This window comes from Typopeltis vanoorti, chromosome 6 (genome assembly GCF_054136105.1).
Source record: "Typopeltis vanoorti isolate ZY-2024b chromosome 6, IOZ_Tvanoo_1.0, whole genome shotgun sequence".
Classification (NCBI taxonomy): Eukaryota; Metazoa; Arthropoda; class Arachnida; order Uropygi; family Thelyphonidae; genus Typopeltis; species Typopeltis vanoorti.
In genome coordinates, this window is record NC_143554.1 from 81,570,650 (window position 1) to 81,588,065 (window position 17,416).

A 17,416-nucleotide genomic window follows, 5' to 3' on the forward strand; every position below is an offset into this window, starting at 1 on the left:
TGGCATGTTAAAATGGAAGTAGTTATTTTAATACATAACTTTTTCTTTAGGGCTAAACTATTTATCACTTCTGGCTTTTATTGTGATGATATAAGATATCACTGTACATATTTATTTTTATTTATGATTCTTTCCAGTTAATGAAATAATTTACCTTTCTATAATTACAATAAATATCAGAAATTATAGACACATTAACACAAGAATATTTTAATATTTGCCAAATATTTCAGTCTGAAACTAACAGACTATCTTCAGTGGCTACATAGAAACAGTTTTTAACAAGATGGAATACCAGCAATTGATCATTCAAAAGTAGAATAAGCCATCTGATGTTACATTGCTAAGCATTGAAGAGAGGAAAAATTTCATCTGAATGATGACTAAATTATAGGTATTAATTCGCAATTTCATATAATAATCTTAATTTATAAATAACATTAGACTAATGTAGGAATTAAAAGTCTCAATTTAAAAAAATATATATATATATATATTTTAATGTGTTATCCAGATTAAACTTTCCCATATTTTTGATAAGGATATACAGTCATTTCAATTCAAGTTAGGGCATTGAAGTAAGGCCTCAGCACTCTCTTTGAATAGGTATTCGAATTTATAGCGACATCTGTGTAGAAGGCGAGTCTTGGACCAGAGGATGTTGTTGTTTGTCTCTATCCTGTGCTGAGCCAATCCAGACTTATTGGATGTGTTGTGCAGAATGTATGGTTGATGTTCTTGAATTCTTTTTTTTATAGAGCATCTTGTTTGTCCAAAGTAAGACAGATTGCAGTTACAAGGAACTTGATACACACACACCTGGCAGAGACATAGTTTAGAGTTTCTTTAGAATAGGGGAAATATGTGGATATTTTGTTAATAGGTATATAAGTGGCTGTTTAATCATATTTCTTTAGAATTCTTGAAATTGGTTCTGAAATCCCGGAAATATATGGAATTGAAACTTGACGTAATGATTCTTTGTTGTTCTGGATTGGATTGTAGGAATCAAACAGATATTGTGTACTTTTTTCGGAGAAGCAATTTAATTTCATGTGATGTTTGGTAGTTGAAAGTTCTTTCTGTAATTCATGAGGAGTTGAACGATTAGTTCTAGCTCGTTGGATTAAACATTGGATGATTCCTGTTTTTGATAAGGATGATGAGCAGATTATCTGAGAATATAACTTCCAGTGAAAGTGGGCTTTCTGTAAACTGTTGTTGTTAGAATATCTGAAGGTGAACGGATGAGGAGGATGTCTAAAAAGGATAACTTGTTGTCTGTTTCAATCTCCATGGTAAACTTAATACGAGGATGTAAGGAATTGATTCTGGCTAAAAAGGAAGATAAGGAATCTCCGTTATGAGGCCACACTGAAAAGATGTCGTCTATCTATCTCACCCAAAAGATGGTTGAGGGAATATAGATGAAAACAGGATGTCTTCTAGATGTTCCAAATGAAAGTTGGCTAGAGCAGGTGAAAGTGGATTTCCCATGGCCGTTCCTTCTACTTGGTTGTAGAGTTTGTTTTGACACAAGAAATATCCAGAGTGTATCACGAAATCAAATAATTTTATATCTTATGGGAAGATGTCAGCAAGTAATTGTAAAGTCTCTTTGAGAGGTACATTAGTATATAGAGATTCTACATTGAAGCTCACCATAAGATCAGTAGGTTGTAATGAGATATTTTTTAATTTATTTAGGAAATCCGAAGAGTTTTTCAAAAAAGAGTGTGATTTGCCTATATGTGATTTCAATAATTTTGCTAAACATTTGGCTATGCGATAAGTAGGTGAATCAATACAGTCTACTATAGGACAAAGAGGAATATCTGTCTTGTAGATTTTAGGTAGACCATAAAATCTAGGAAGTCTTGCAAAATGTGTTTTTAACCTTTCTATCATGTCTGCATCCAAACTTATCACATCATCTAGAAGGGAATTTAATTTTTTCAGTTGCCTGTTGATGGGATCATGATCAAGTTCTTGGTATGTTGAGCGATCTCGAAGTAAAGGAGAAATTTTTCTTCTATAGTTTGAAGAATCCATAATTACTGTCACTTTTCCTTTGTCTGCTTTAGTGATAACAAGGTGACTGTTGCTTCTTAAGGAATAGAATTTTACTCTTGTGAGACACTTGTGACATTATAATTAGGAATTATAGACACGTTAACACAAGAATATTTTAATATTTGCCAAATCTGTTCCTTCACCGGGAAAACTTTACCAAAAAATCGGTAAATTAGGTAAACCATCTGTATCTGTAATACGCGGTAAGGTACGAGCGAGGATCTTTTTTCTGAAAAAATGCTGAACAATAAGATTATTCCTAACTTTGCTAAGATAAAAGAAACCATCAAATCTCCTGGAGCTCATAATATCTACAGGAACACCAGTTTAGCTCTGTAATCAACTCAAAGCAGCTAAACATGATCTTGCTATTACCATTCATCAAGTTTCTGATCTCTGTACCTTTATCTCCACAAACTTAGACCCACATCTTTCTGACATAGTTTTTAATGTGGCTAAACGCTCTATACAACGTTCATATAAAAAAAAACAAAATCAACATCTAAACCACAAATTTGATGTTTTCTTGTTTCTAGACAAATCAAGCCTTTTCAAGTTCCAGATAATTTGGTTGTCAACGTGTTTGGTCGCCCTTTAACAAGTGGTGAAACACTCATCCTCTCAAAAGGACATGATTTTGCTATAGTTCCTAAAAAGATTCCCTATCTAGATTTCCTGTGAACATTGAACGGAACCTTAGTCATCTATCCATTGAAAAGGCTAATTCTCTCCACCTAGAAGTTGCTTCTACGCTACTTAAAGCCAAGCTTCCTCCTCCCAACATATCTCATTCTGAAAAGAAAGCGCTACGTTCCTTATGAAGCAACAGTCACCTTGTTATCACTAAAGCAGACAAAACTCTAGCTTTGTCTGCTTTAGCCAACTTTTATTTGAAACATCTAGAAGACATCCTGTTTTCATCTATATTCCCTCAACCATCCTTTTGAGTGAGATATATGGACAACATCTTTTCAGTGTGGCCTCATAACAGAGATTCCTTACCTTCCTTTTTAACCAGAATCAATTCCTTACATCCTCGTATTAAGTTTACCATGGAAATTGAAAAAGACGACAAGTTATCCTTTTTAGAGACATCCTCCTCATCCGTTCACCTTCAGGTATTCTAACAACAACAGTTTACAGAAAACACACTCTCACTGGACGTTATATTCTGAAACAATCTGCTCATCGTCCTTATCAAAAAAAACAGGAATCATAAAATGTTTAATCCAAAATGCTAGAATATTGTTCAACTCCTCATGAATTACTATCAAACATCACATGAAATTAAATGGCTTCTCCGAAAAAAGTACACATCATCTGTTTGATTCCTACATTCCAATTCCATATATTTCCAGGATTTCAGAACAAATTTCAAGAATTCTGAAGAAATATGATTTAACAGCCACTTATATACCTGTTAACAAAATATCCAACTATTTCCCCTCTTTTAAAGATAAATGCTCAACTGTGTCTTTGCCTGGTGTGTATCAAGTTCCTTGTAACTGCAATCTGTCCTACTCTGGACAAACAGGACGTTCTATAGAAAAAAAGAATTCAAGAACATCAATCATACATTCAGCACAACAAATCCAATAAGTCTGGATTGGCTCAGCACGGGATAGAGACAAACAACAACATCCTCTGGTCCAAGACTTGCCTTCTACATAGATGTCACTATAAATTTGAACGCCTATTCAAAGAGAGTGCTGAGGCCTTACTTCAATGCCCTAACTTGAATCGAAATGACCGTATATCTTTATCAAAAATATGGGAAAGGTTAATCAGGATAACACATTAAAAAAAAAAAATTTTTTTTAATTGAGACTTTTAATTCCTACATTAGTCTAATGTTATTTATAAATTAAGATTATTATATGAAATTGTGAATTAATACCTATAATTTAGTCATCATTCAGATGAAATTTTTCCCCTCTTTAATGCTTAGCAATGTAACATCACGCAGCTCGTTCTACTTTTGAATGATCAATTGTTGGTATTCCACCTTGTTAAAAACTGTTTCTATGTAGCACTATGAAGATAGTCTATTAGTTTCAGACTGAAATATTTGGCAAATATTAATGTATTCTTGTATTAATGTGTCTATAATTCCTAATTATAATGTCACAAGTATCTCTCAAGAGTAAAATACAATAAATATCATAAGTTCTCCATACATACATACATATGTATCAGTATGAAGTGCAGTATTTACATTTATTCATTGTGTTCACATAAAATTAATGTCTTAGTGATTTATCTTCCAAAAAAGTACTATTATCATTATTACTAAATGCGTTATAATGTTTTTGTATATTTTTTTATTTATATTTATATGCCGGCCTTGTTGGCTGAGCGGTTAGCATATCCTCTCTCCAGCCAAAAGACTGTGGGTTCAAATCCTGCTGTGGGCATGGGTGTTTGTCTGTGAAAATACTTGTGGTGGCAGAGGGCAGTAGATGTCGTTGGTGTAGTTGCTGGATTGAGTTGTGGAGAAAGAGTTGTAGAGAAAAGCCCTCCCTCGAGTCTTTGGACTCCCTGGAGGTGTCACGTAATAATAATAATAATATTTTACATATCCAGCACCACTGCTCTAGAGACAAACATGGAACTTTTTTAAGTGACTTCAGGCTTTCAAAATAAGCAAGGTGGTGGTCTCACAATGGGTAATGAAATTTGGATTTATTCCCCACCTAAAGATGATCACAAATATCCATGTCCGTAGCATGATTCGAACTGACAGCGTTTTGTTTGAAATTGGTTACACTATCCATTGGCCAACCAGGCTGGTGGAATTAGAGAATATCAGCATGCTTTATACTAAATAAAGTTACATGAGTAGAACAGGAGTTCACTGTCATTGTTTTGGATTCTTGTAATATTTTGTATTCTCTGCGTTAATATTCATTTGAGAAAATTATGAGAAATGAATCTCACAAAATGATAGTATAGTATAGTATAGTAGTTCTTAATCTGTGGTTCCAACACAAGTTTCTGACAGGTTTGTAACAGATCCTTAAATAACCAAAGAATTTTCATCAGCACTGCACCACCTACAATTTCTGACAGGTTACAAGCTCATTGAGAGTATTTGAAAGTAGCATACAGTCATCATTAATATTCAGACTATGGAAAAAAAAAAGTTCATGAAACAATAAACGACACTAGCCATGCATTTTTCATTTAATTTATCTGATAATAAAATCGACCATGATATTTTTTTTTTTACATATATGTTATACACAATTATATATATATTGATGAATACTAAGAGAATATTTTGCATTTCTAATTTTCTTGAGGTAGACCAAGATAAAAAAAATCAGGAAGAAGATTGCAGCTAGTTAAAAGCATATTTAAAAAACTTTCAGAAATTAATTTATGAAGAAAATGGTTTATTTTTTAAACATATATTTAATGTTGCATAATATGCTCAATGAAAACTTGGAGAAATTTTTGTAATCATTACTGTGGGACATAAGGGTGGCTAATCCCATTGGCTGTAGTGTGGGATTAGCCACTTTTAAATAGCCATTCCAAATAACACAGATTGACTATTTGGATCTGACTAATGCATAGTATCTAATTACCCATCAGAGAACCCTACTTGATGAGTCCCCCAATAAAATTATCATATAATTATTATATGGACACCTTCAGAGAGTTGGGGACTTGCTGAGTAGGGTTCTCTGATGGGTAGTTATTATAATAATGTATTATTCTATATAATTATATTATAATATAATAATTATAATATATACATATATATTACCACGAAGCCAGTGATGCTGTGACAGGTTGTTGAGCTTAACATAAGGGCAAGATGAAATAATTCTCAACTACATACATAAGGAGGGATAGGGACTGTAGGGAAGCATAAATAAGGAAATATCCCATGTAAACATTGGTAATAGCTCTTAAACTAAGTGTTATGAAATTATATTTTAACTTTTTAACTGAAGCAGAATCTCACTTTTCATACTCTGGGACCAGAGGTTTATACTATCAGATCATATGTTACATTTATATAGTATTTACATTTATAATATCAGATCACATGAAGTGTGTAGAGGTAAAATTACAAGGTTGTTTGAGAGAAATATCATATAAAACCACTTGTAATGTACCACCCTCTCCAGAAACAAAAACACACACCAAAAAGAAGCAAATATCTCAAGTTAGTGTTCAAGGGCCTTCAGCCCTTGAACACTAACTTGACCATTTACACTCGGTAAATGGTCAGTTAGGACTAAACATTTAATCCTGTCCACCTCCACTTCACACCATACTGCTTCAAAACACTGTTAGTATTTGCTCCTTCCATCTCCAACCTAGATGGGCACACCGCCTCCCTTTTTTTGCTTTGTCTTTTAGTCTTCACGAAGACTACATATCCCATCTCTATTCCTGTCAGAATGTCATCCTTGTTCAACCATGTCTCACTTATACCAACAATTTTTTTGGTAAATTAACTCTATCGATGCTACAGTTCCATTCCCCTTGTTTCAAATACTTCTAGCATTTGTAAATATACACACCAGCTTGTTTCTGTTTCTATAACAAGTCCCACTTCTTGAATATGACTCCTCCCTGTCCATTCCTGTCTATCATCACTGATATTACACCCCTCCCTAGACCTAAATGTCGCCACCCCCCTTTCACACACACACACACACACACACACACACACACACACACACACACACACACACACACATCCTTGACTATCCTAAATCTTTTCTTGCACACTCACATTTACTTGTGAAACCATCATCTACACTTTTTCATGCAGTGTCGCCTTGTCCTCCCCCAGATCCTTGTTCATTCTCTTCACCATTCCTTACTCCCATGCTCTTCCACACCTCTTTCTTCCTCAGGCTCTTACATTAACTTCAGTCATTCTCTCTTGCAGCAATAGTTTCTCCAGCTGACTCATGCAAAATTCATTCCAGCACAGCCCATCTGTTTTATACAGTTCTATCTGCCCCTCAAACTCATCCCACATTCACAAAATGAACTCCTTTCTCCTCACACAACTGCTAACTTACCATTTATAATCTTCGCTCGCCTTCTAAACTCATGATTATTATACCTGGCAACATGTTGACTACCTTACCTACCATTTCATGTACAGTTGACTCTCATTTTAGCAAACTCCCAGAGACCACAGGAATAGTTATAGTAATGTTCCTTTACAAAGTTTCTTTGTAATGTGCCTATGTGGCTTGCTATCAAAACTACTTTTCAGTAATTTGTAATAGTAAGTTTGTTTTAATAATGCTTTTACTGTAGTGAGTGTTGACTGTATATTGTAATTTCAGTTCATTTTATGTATACTGTAGCGTTACATAACATTACCATTCTTATTCACAAAAGACATTTATGCACGCTATGGCATAGTCATAACCCGATGTTTCTTGTTACAGGGCACACCTTGATTAAGTTGTTGTCTTGTCCTTTGAAGAGTCTTAGATGTTTCCATGTGCTCCTTGGACTGCTTTGGCTATGTCGATTATTTTGTTTGTATAGAGCTGTTCAGGATTAGGATCTATTTCTTGTAAGGTTGCTGTAATTGCTGAACAGGTAAAGATGTGAGTGGGTGTCAGTTCGATATTGGGGCAGATGTTGCAGTTTCTATATGTTCTCGTATCATAGGTATTGATCTTCATTCCTCTATAATATCCTGTTCGTAGTCTTGCTATTGTGGTGGAGGTCTTTCTGTCAGCATTGACTTCAGGAATTTGATGTTGTATCACTGATTTCAGTGGAATTTAGCTTTTGCTAGTGCTGTTAGCATTAGCAAGAGTTATCAGAGTTTCTTGGTTTTCTCTGGCCTCTTTGCTAATTTTTCAATTTTTCAGAAAAAGTTGCAAAATGCAACTTTTTCCTAAACACTTTAGTTGATTCAAGAGTTTTTGGGTGTCTTGTGTGAGCTTGGTATTGCCATTTTTGATTGCCTCCATAGCTGAGCTTGAGTCACTGTAAATTATAATTCCCTCAGATTGTTGAGATGATGATAATTTTAAGGCGGTTTCGAGTGCTTTATTTATTGCGTAAAGTTCTCTGGTAAAATTGGAAGCAATTCTCCCAGATCCAACTTTTATTGAAAGTTTTTCACCTTTCTGGAGTAGAAGGAGAACCAACGGCAGCACCTCTATTAATCATATTGGTGTCTGACGATCCATCGTTATAACAAATAACCTCTTTGGAGGATGAAAGAAGGTTGATAGTATTTAGGCCTTTTTCTTTGAGCATTTCTTTTGATTCTTTTTTTGTACAGAGTTTGGTAAGGTTTGGATTTATGGAGGTATTTGGAGGTAAAGGACTGGAAAATAGAGGTTCTTTGTTTATGTGGGCATTTAACTGATCAAGACCTGTTTCCTTCCTGATAGTGTCATGATATTTTAAAGTTGATCTATGACGTCTGCATTTTTTTATTCCAATGTTCATAAGTTTTTAGGGAGATGTGATCGTTTTGGTAGCTTCTGATATTATTTCTGAATTTTATGGTGGCAAATTTTTGTCTATCCTCCAGCAGGTCGAGCCCACATTCCTGTTGGGCTCTGATGTTGTTAGTGGATGAGACTGCACCAATGATAATCTTGGATTCTTTTGCTTGTATTTTTCTAATTTTTCCATTACCGATGAGGCCGAAGGTGACCAGATAGGTGCTGCATATTCCATTATTGGTCTTATTAGTGTAGTGTAAGTAGTTTTGAGGATTTTTGGCTTTGAGCCCCAATTCGTTCCACAAAGTCTTTTCAGTATATTTAATTTTTTTAGAGTTCTGTTGGAAGTTTTAGAGATGTGTTGTGCAAAGTGTAATTCCTGATCAAGCATAATACGAAGGTATTTTGGATTTGTGACTTTTCAATTAGCTTGTTGTTGATCATGACTTTGGGATTGTAGGAATGTCTATTTTTCCTGTCTGTGCTAAAGGTACTTAGTTTTGTTTTGTCTGGGTTGATTTTGAGTTTAAGTTCATCTGACCATTTTTCTAATCCTCTCGTGGATTTGTTTAGAATCTCCTCTGATTCTTTGATTTTAGATGATATAGCCATCTATGCCAGATGGCTATATCATCTGCATAGCAAGCTACTTTGGTGTCTTCTGTAAGGTAGGGATGAATGCTATTGACATATAAAAGGAATAGTAAGAGACTGAGAAGAAGAGCCCTGGGGAACACCAGCCCAGGTTCTCTGCTCTCTTGATATTGCTGCATTGATTCTAACTTTGATCTTTCTAACTCTAATGAAATCAGCGATCCAGATTAAAGCATTTCCTCTAATTCCAATATCATGTACTGTTTGAATTAATTTTTTGATCCAAACACGATCGAAAGCAGCAGTCATATCAAGGAATATGGTAGTTGTCTTTTTTGTTGGTTTTCCCTGAAATGAGTCTATTATTATTTGGCAGAAGTGGAATAATTGATCTGTTGTTGAATGACGGGCTCTATAAGCAGTTTGGTAGTAGTTAATTTCCTTATTTTTTTCAGCCAGTGCATGAGCCTGGAGTGTATGATTCTTTCAGTAATTTTACAGAGCATGCTGGTTAATGCAATAGGTTTATAGCTTTGACATTCTGCAGCATTTTTGTCAGGTTTCAGGATGGGTACAATAATTGATTTTTTCCATTCTTTTGGAAGTTTGCCTGTTCGCCAAGAGGTATTGAGAATGTTCAGAAGTTGTTCTTTTGCCAAGGTGTTTGACCATGTGACCAAAGAAGATTATTACCAGGAGATTTATTAGGTGCAGTTTTCTCGATTGATGAATTTAGTTCACTTAGCGTAAATTCTTCGGAGAAGATGTCATTAATTTGGTATGTTCTTGCTTGTTTTAGTATTTTACTTGTGAATTTATTGAGGGTCTTATCCTCTCTGTTATACTGAAGTTTGGAGTTGCTTGAATAGGTTTTTGCAAGCGTGTTTGCAATTTTTTCATTTGTAATAGCTTTTTTTCCCAGCATTTATGATGAAGTTTGTTTTCTGTTGGTTCTCTTCTTTGATATTGTCCAGGATTTTAATAATGTTCCATTGTTGGCTGTCTTACCATGATTAAGTAATAACACTAAATGAATAGGCAAAAAAAAAATAAGAGTTACTATACTGGACTACTAAAAGGCTTTCGATGAACAAATATTGTCTCTCTCTCAATCAGATCAATCCCACCTTCCTGGGGTGTAGCCTGTTTCCTCAAACAAGACTCTGACACATCTGTGAGTATTACGCTGCAAAGGCCCTAGTTGGAGAAAATGCATTTGTGTGGTAGATGTCTTTTATTGCTTAGTGAACACCACCACCACTTTGCTTTCTTTCTTCAACTGGTTCCCAAGTTAGTCGATATATGGCATGAGTAAGTGTTTTTTTGTTCTCCCAGAAACTTGTTTTTCGTCCCATAAACTTAAGAAAATTGACTGTAGAACTCCTACTGTTTCAGGCAATAACATATCCTGTTAGGGTTAGAGACCATGAGATGGCAGGAGTTATTTGCCAGTCTCTTCGTTGGTTGCTGCTTAAAATTAGTGATAGCCTTGAGCCAGCTATCTCTTATTGGCAACCAGTGGAGATTGAACTGCCTACTCAGTCTCCAAAAGTTAGGACTAAAATGGCCTATAAAAGGAATTAAAGGGATTAGCTGATTTTTTTATACAGATAGTATTATAAAAAGAGTGGAGGGTGAGAAGAATAGAAAAGGGGCCCATCCCTTTAAGATGTGTAAAGAAAGAAAAAGAAAGGTGAGAAGAGTATATGTTTTGCATGGAGAATTGTGGGTGAGTGGAATATATTGCTAGAGTGCACTGCAAATGTAGAGATCAAGGTTCAATAAGACAGGTGTTGCTAGGTCAGCGAGTTACATAATGTGTCTGCTGACTCCATGGACGTAATGTCCATGGAGTCTGTAGAATAGAAGAAAAAAAATGATTGAAAGGACGAAAAAATTAAAACCTGTATCTGTTTGCAATGCAAAGTGTCCACCACATTTAGTTACATTTGAAAATTGCAACTCTGTCTATCATTACCTTCTCTGAGATTCTAGTGTTTAAAACTGTTGTCAGTTTACTGGTTAATTAAATTGTAACAGTTGTAGCTTCACTGTTGACAGTTCAAAATAGTATAATGAATGTTCATTTTTATTTTATTTTTTATGTGAATCTCACCTGTGAAGGTGAGATTAATATAAAATATTTTGGAACTAGAGAAGAACAATGAACTACCCTTTCTTGACATACTGGTGAAGAGAGAATACAAGAATGTCCAACTGTCCATTTACAAGAAACCCACAGATATATCTACATTATTAGTCCTAACTAACTTTTGGAGACTGAGTAGGCAGTTTAATCTCCACCAGTTACTGAAGGATCTCTTCCCTCAGGACATCACCCTTTTGTTCCATCATTGTCTGAAATCAAATTTTTTCATAGTAAATAACATCATATACAATCAGAAGGTCTAGACATGGGTAGCCCCCTGTCACCACCACCATGTGCAGACCTATTTATGGAAAAACTTGAAAAAAGATATTTTTTCCAACATTTCACCTATACCTTCGATATGGTGGAGATATGTTGATGATGTGTTCATCATATGGAAAGATACCATGGAAAATCATCTATTGTTTCTTAATAAAATCAACACACTACACAATAAGATCAAATTTACTATGGAATTAGAGAAGAACAATGAACTACCCTTTCTTGACATACTGGTGAAGAGAGAATATAGCAATGTCCAATTGTCCATTTACAAGAAACCCACAGATACAGGAAGATATCTACATTATTTGTCAAACCATCATCGATCACAAATACACAGCATCATTCATATGCTCTGCAATAGAGCCTTAAAGTTTATTTCAAAAGAAGATGTACAGTTAGAATTGACGCAAATAGCTAAGACTCTATCTCTGAATGGATACCCCACCAACATTTTAAACAAATTTCTATTCAAAAACAACCTCCAACAACATGTAACTGATTCCCAATATGTGTCCACAGCAGTGATTCCATATATTAGTTCAATATCCACAAAATTAGCTAGGATGTTAAAAGCTCATAACATCAGAGTGGTTTTTATACCAACTACTATGATCAGACAGGGCTTAAGATCACCTGAAGATGAAGTCCCATTCTTCAAACAACCTGGAGTATATGTAATTCCATGTACGTGTGGCCTATTGTACATTGGACAGACCTCTCGAAGTCTTGAAATAAGACAGAAAGAACATGCGGGAGACGTAAATCGCAACAGAATAATCACATCGGGTTTAGTTCACCATTTTTCGACATCCAATCACGTTATAGACTGGAAAAACAGTTCTATGCCTTACATCGGGGATGACTACAGACACAGAACTTTTAAAGAATCAGCAGTGGTGCTATGCACAGGCGGCAATTTAAATAGAAATCAGGGTGCTATTCTTAAAGACATATGGAAAAATCTCATCAATTCTCTCAGCTTAACAGAACTACAATATGCAAAAAACCACACAACACGTGATCATGTACCGGATTCTGACTAACGCATGCGCACTTCCAAACGAGTATTATCAAATGTAACGGCCTAACAGATACTAATGCTTCTGCATTCATGTAACTTGGTGCATTTGTATTTACACCAGTACAGCCTTGATAATGCTAGACAGTAGCTAGTGAAACTGGTTGGCAATTTGTATTTTATTCATTAAATCATATGGTCTCTTAATAATAAAGTTTTCAGTATTAAATATGTTTATAAATCTTAATTCCAGCATTATTAATGTTTATAATGTTGTACACTACATATATTCGAGACTGTGCATATGTACATAACAGATGTGACAACTTTAATACAATAAGTAAACAGTTTAGGTTCCACTGGTTTTAAGAATATTCTGCTTATCCTGAAAAGTAATCTCGGAAAAAAAAGACTCTTGCACTAGCAGGACAACCAGGTCTTTGTGCATCACGTGGAACATTACACCCTTTAATTTTCGGATCCCAGATGAGCCCATTTTCACATACCATAAGTACAGGATTATTCTGTATACACCAGTAATACTTGTCACAATCAGTTTCATGAGGAATGTGTGTAATACTAGGATTGTTACAGTTGGGTACAGACGGAGTAACACCTGGAACTGTGGCACTTGTAATTTGTGGTGAAGGAGGATGAGCGGTAGGTGAGGTTAATGGTGGCTTGAGAGTTGTAGTTGAAGATGTGTTTGGTGGCCACCAGGTAACTTTTGTTGTTGAGCTAGTAGTTGCTGATGTATTTGGTGGCCACCAAGTACTCCGTGTGGAAGAAACAGCAGTAGTTGACTGATTTGGATCTGGTGTTGGTGCTACATAGCCCTTTAGTCTATCGTTCATCACTTCAAGAAGTGCATTTTTCTTTCCACATACACCAGTGAAGTCATCCATATCAATAGCCCAAATCATTGCACCACCAAACTTGTATTCTTTGATGTAGTCCATCTGAAAGGAAATAAATGTTTTCAGCACTATCATATTATAGAGAATTATCCTTAGTTCATAAATGACTTCAAACTTCAGAAGTTTGAAATCATTTGATATTAACAACTAAAGGTAAGAAGTTTAGCTAGTTTACAATGATTAATGAAGTATACATAGCATTCACTATTTATAAATGCTATTATAAGTGAGTAGTAGCTTGAAAGGAAAGACCAGGGTTGTAATCTAGAGTGCAAGAAACAAGTTTTTCAGTTGAAGGAGTGTTAGCTGGTCTCATATAAGGTGGCATGTCCCCCCCACACACACACTTCCCTAGAAACCTGGGAACCTCCTCAGAGAACACATACTGACAGACATATATACAGAGCAAACCATGATAACAGATATGTGTAATATTGAACCTCCCAAAGTGAATAAAAAAAAATACTAATCCACGAAAATGCTTAGGTGACAGCTATTTTTCAGACATAGTAAGGTAACAACTGAAGCAATAGATCAGGTTCATTTGCTTCGACACAAAGCCTTTGAATGAGCAATATGTGAAATGCACAAGTAACTAAATATTTGTGCGTTTCAACTACTCCAAGGTAGTCTTCCTTGAGGAAGCATAGACCTGTGAGCCATAATTAAGCTTTCAGTAAACGAGTACATGATATAAAGGTAAGGCCAGGAAAATTGATCAGCATCCCCATTCTGTAGAGCAGTGCTTCCCAAACTTCTGGATGTCAAGGCCCCCCTTTATAAAAATTAAAATTTTTGATGCCCCCCTCGAAAAAAAATCGTAATAGTATTTACAATAAATATTATAAATATTATTATAATATTTATTGTATTTATATTCAATACTAATTTATAATTTATATCCAAAAACATATGCAGTGAATATTCCAAAAATCAAATGCAAACACAGTATTACATTTTTAGTATCTTACAGGTGTACACATTTGACATGGCACATTATCTCAGATTTTTATATAAATAGATATATTGTTATTGTACATTTGCATATTGTACGCAAGCACATGAAACATAAGACGATTACTAATAAAGAAAGAATTAAAAACAAAAGAAGTTTAATAACAATTTAATGTAATGGATGTGTTTCAATACTGCTACACAAAAAAGTCAATATCAGTTGAAATATTTGAAACGGCTATTCTTAGATTTCTTTCCAATTCTTCCATTGATAAGCAGGGCCTATGTTTACTTTTAATTACCAATAACGATGAAAATGCTGTTTCACAAAGGTATGTAGATGCAAAAAGAATTAACATATTTAAGGCTGCATTTGCTAATTAAGGACATTCTTTTTGTCGTTGAATCCAAAATTCGGATAAATGACTGTTAAGAAATTCTGATTCGAGGGTTGAATCTGCTCTCATATCAATTAGTTCTTCTTGGGATGACCATGGAAGATGGAAGATTGCTAAATTGTAGAGAAGGAGCAAATGGTGTTCTTATCCAATCTTATTCTTTATCTTCATTCAAATTAGGAAAATATTTTTCGAAAAAAACTATGGAATTTGTGAGGTGGTTAATTATTATTCTTTTATTTTCTGTTGATAGTAAAATATTATTTTCTTTAACATATTTATGAAGAGAAGTAAAAATTATTCTTTATCTTCATTCAAATTAGGAAAATATTTTTCGAAAAAAACTATGGAATTTGTGAGGTGGTTAATTATTATTCTTTTATTTTCTGTTGATAGTAAAATATTATTTTCTTTAACATATTTATGAAGAGAAGTAAAAATTTCCGTTTTATTATCCTTAAAACGTTTTAACCATGCAGAAAGCTACTTTGAAATGCTTGCAATTTAATGTTTAGTGTTAATATATTGGTGCTTTTTCCTTGCAGAGAACGATTCAATTCATTAACTTTTTCGAAAAAATCTGACAGATAAGAAATGAAACACAACCAATTTTGATCACAAAAATGAGATGCTAACATGGGATTCTTATCAAGAAGAAAAATTCGTAGTTCATCTTTCAATATTAAAACTCGTTTTAGAACTTTTCCGCAGGACAACCACCTCACTTCTGTGTGATATAAAAGGGTGTCGTAATTGGAATCCATCTCTTGGCATAAAATACGAAACAGTCTTGTATTAGTAGCATTACTTTTTATATAATTAACTACAGTAGAAACTTCTGATAACACTTTACTCAGCGATTCTTCCATTTGTCGAAAAACTAAGTTTTCTCTTTGGATAAGGCAATGAACATGTCTTGCATTCGGATAAATTTTTTTCACTTCTGCTACAAAACCTGAAATTCTCCCCGTCATGGCTGTGGCACCATCAGTGTAAATCAAGTTCATATTCTTTAAAAAAATTATTCACTTTTTCAAATATATCTTTTCCTTTGGTTGTACCGGAAATATTTCTACAAAACAGTAGATCTTCGTGAATTTGAAAATTATAGAAGTATCTAACAAAAACCATTAAATTAGCGTCCTTTGTATTATCTGTAGATTCATCAAGCTGAATGGCAAATGCATTACTTTGATTCGTGAAATTAACTTAGACATGATATTATCGGCAATGCAATCTATTCTTCTTTTAATTGTGTTATTAGACAGGAATTTTTTTTAAGGTTCTGATATTTCGGAACCATAGATAGTTTCGCAAATTTTTATTGCTGCTGGTAAGATGAGATCTTCAACAATTGTATGAGGTTTCTTTGTTTTTGCAATTAACAAAGCAATTTCGAAAGATACTTTTACTAATTTGTCATTCAGTTTAGCATGCTTTGAAAAACATTTAGTTTGTCGTTTTAATTCTTCAGCCTTTCTTTGAAAAAACTCAATTGTCTTACTCTTATATTCCCCATGAACAGTATCTAAATGGTGACAAAGTTTTTTGGGTCGCATGCAATCATTTGTTAACTGTTTACAGCAGATTACACACATAGGTTTGTTTGGATTATTATATGATGATACAAACCGATATTTCAAATAAGAAGGATATTGAAACGTGCATATGATTGGTGCGGTATTAACAAAAGATCCCGCGACCTAAAGATAAAAGCATAGCTGACAATTGCATTGAAATGCTAACTCTCTTCAACAGAATTCTATATGTGAAACTGCCATAACATTCACTATATATATATTTCTTAGTTTTAACACGTTTACAAATTTTAACACATTCGGTTGAATTTTATTGCTGCCTTGCGGAAATCGAACTCACACACGTCTAATTAATAATAATAGTTTTTAGTTAGATACAGTGTTTGTCGGTGCAACATATGGTTTTTGGTTTTGCTTGAGTCTATAATATATACAGCATAGTTTCTGTACGAGGGGACATGTGATTCATTAATTAGTGTCGTTTTTATCTCAGTTGTCTCTAATTGCACTATTTGTTGAGAAATATATTAGCAGACTGCTCATACCTTATTCACTGACATAAAAGTACTTGTTTTTCTTGCCTCAGCAGTATAGTGACTGTTGGGAAGGGCGTGTTGTTTACCGCTGCAAGCAAGTTACTATCGCCCCACATGAACTTGTTTAAGCTCTTTTTCATGTGTGAAGTATATGTGAAACTTTTATTGGTAATGGAAAACTAGCTCGGATGACAGTGATAATATAAATCGAGTTTTGATATGTATATAAAGTCAATATCAACAGTCGCCTGATTACGAACGCGTGATGAAAGGGACGGGAAGATTTGGAGCTTCCCCAGAGAGAGCATTCAAAGTAAATACAATTAACCACTGCTTTGAAATGAAACTTATATGAATAAGCATATATTTACTAATATTCATTAAGCGCCGAAATATGCAGGAAGCAAAGTTTGTGAACCAACACCAATGTGTGAATTTTTCCATTAAAATATAAAAAAAATAACAAATAATAAAAGTTAAATACGTTTCTTTTAAGATAAGAAAA

The 17,416-nt window shown here is 34.3% G+C and overlaps 1 protein-coding gene across 1 annotated transcript in view; it reads right to left on the minus strand.

Moving 5' to 3' along the window:
• Nucleotides 1-12,948: 12,948 nt before the first annotated feature.
• LOC150105634 (endochitinase-like) overlaps nt 12,949-17,416 on the minus strand; it is a 75,423-nt gene continuing 70,955 nt past the window's right edge. The window contains exon 8 of the mRNA XM_090394007.1: nt 12,949-13,527. Coding sequence (XP_090250133.1) covers nt 12,949-13,527 — 579 coding nt within the window. The remainder of the gene's footprint in view (nt 13,528-17,416) is intronic.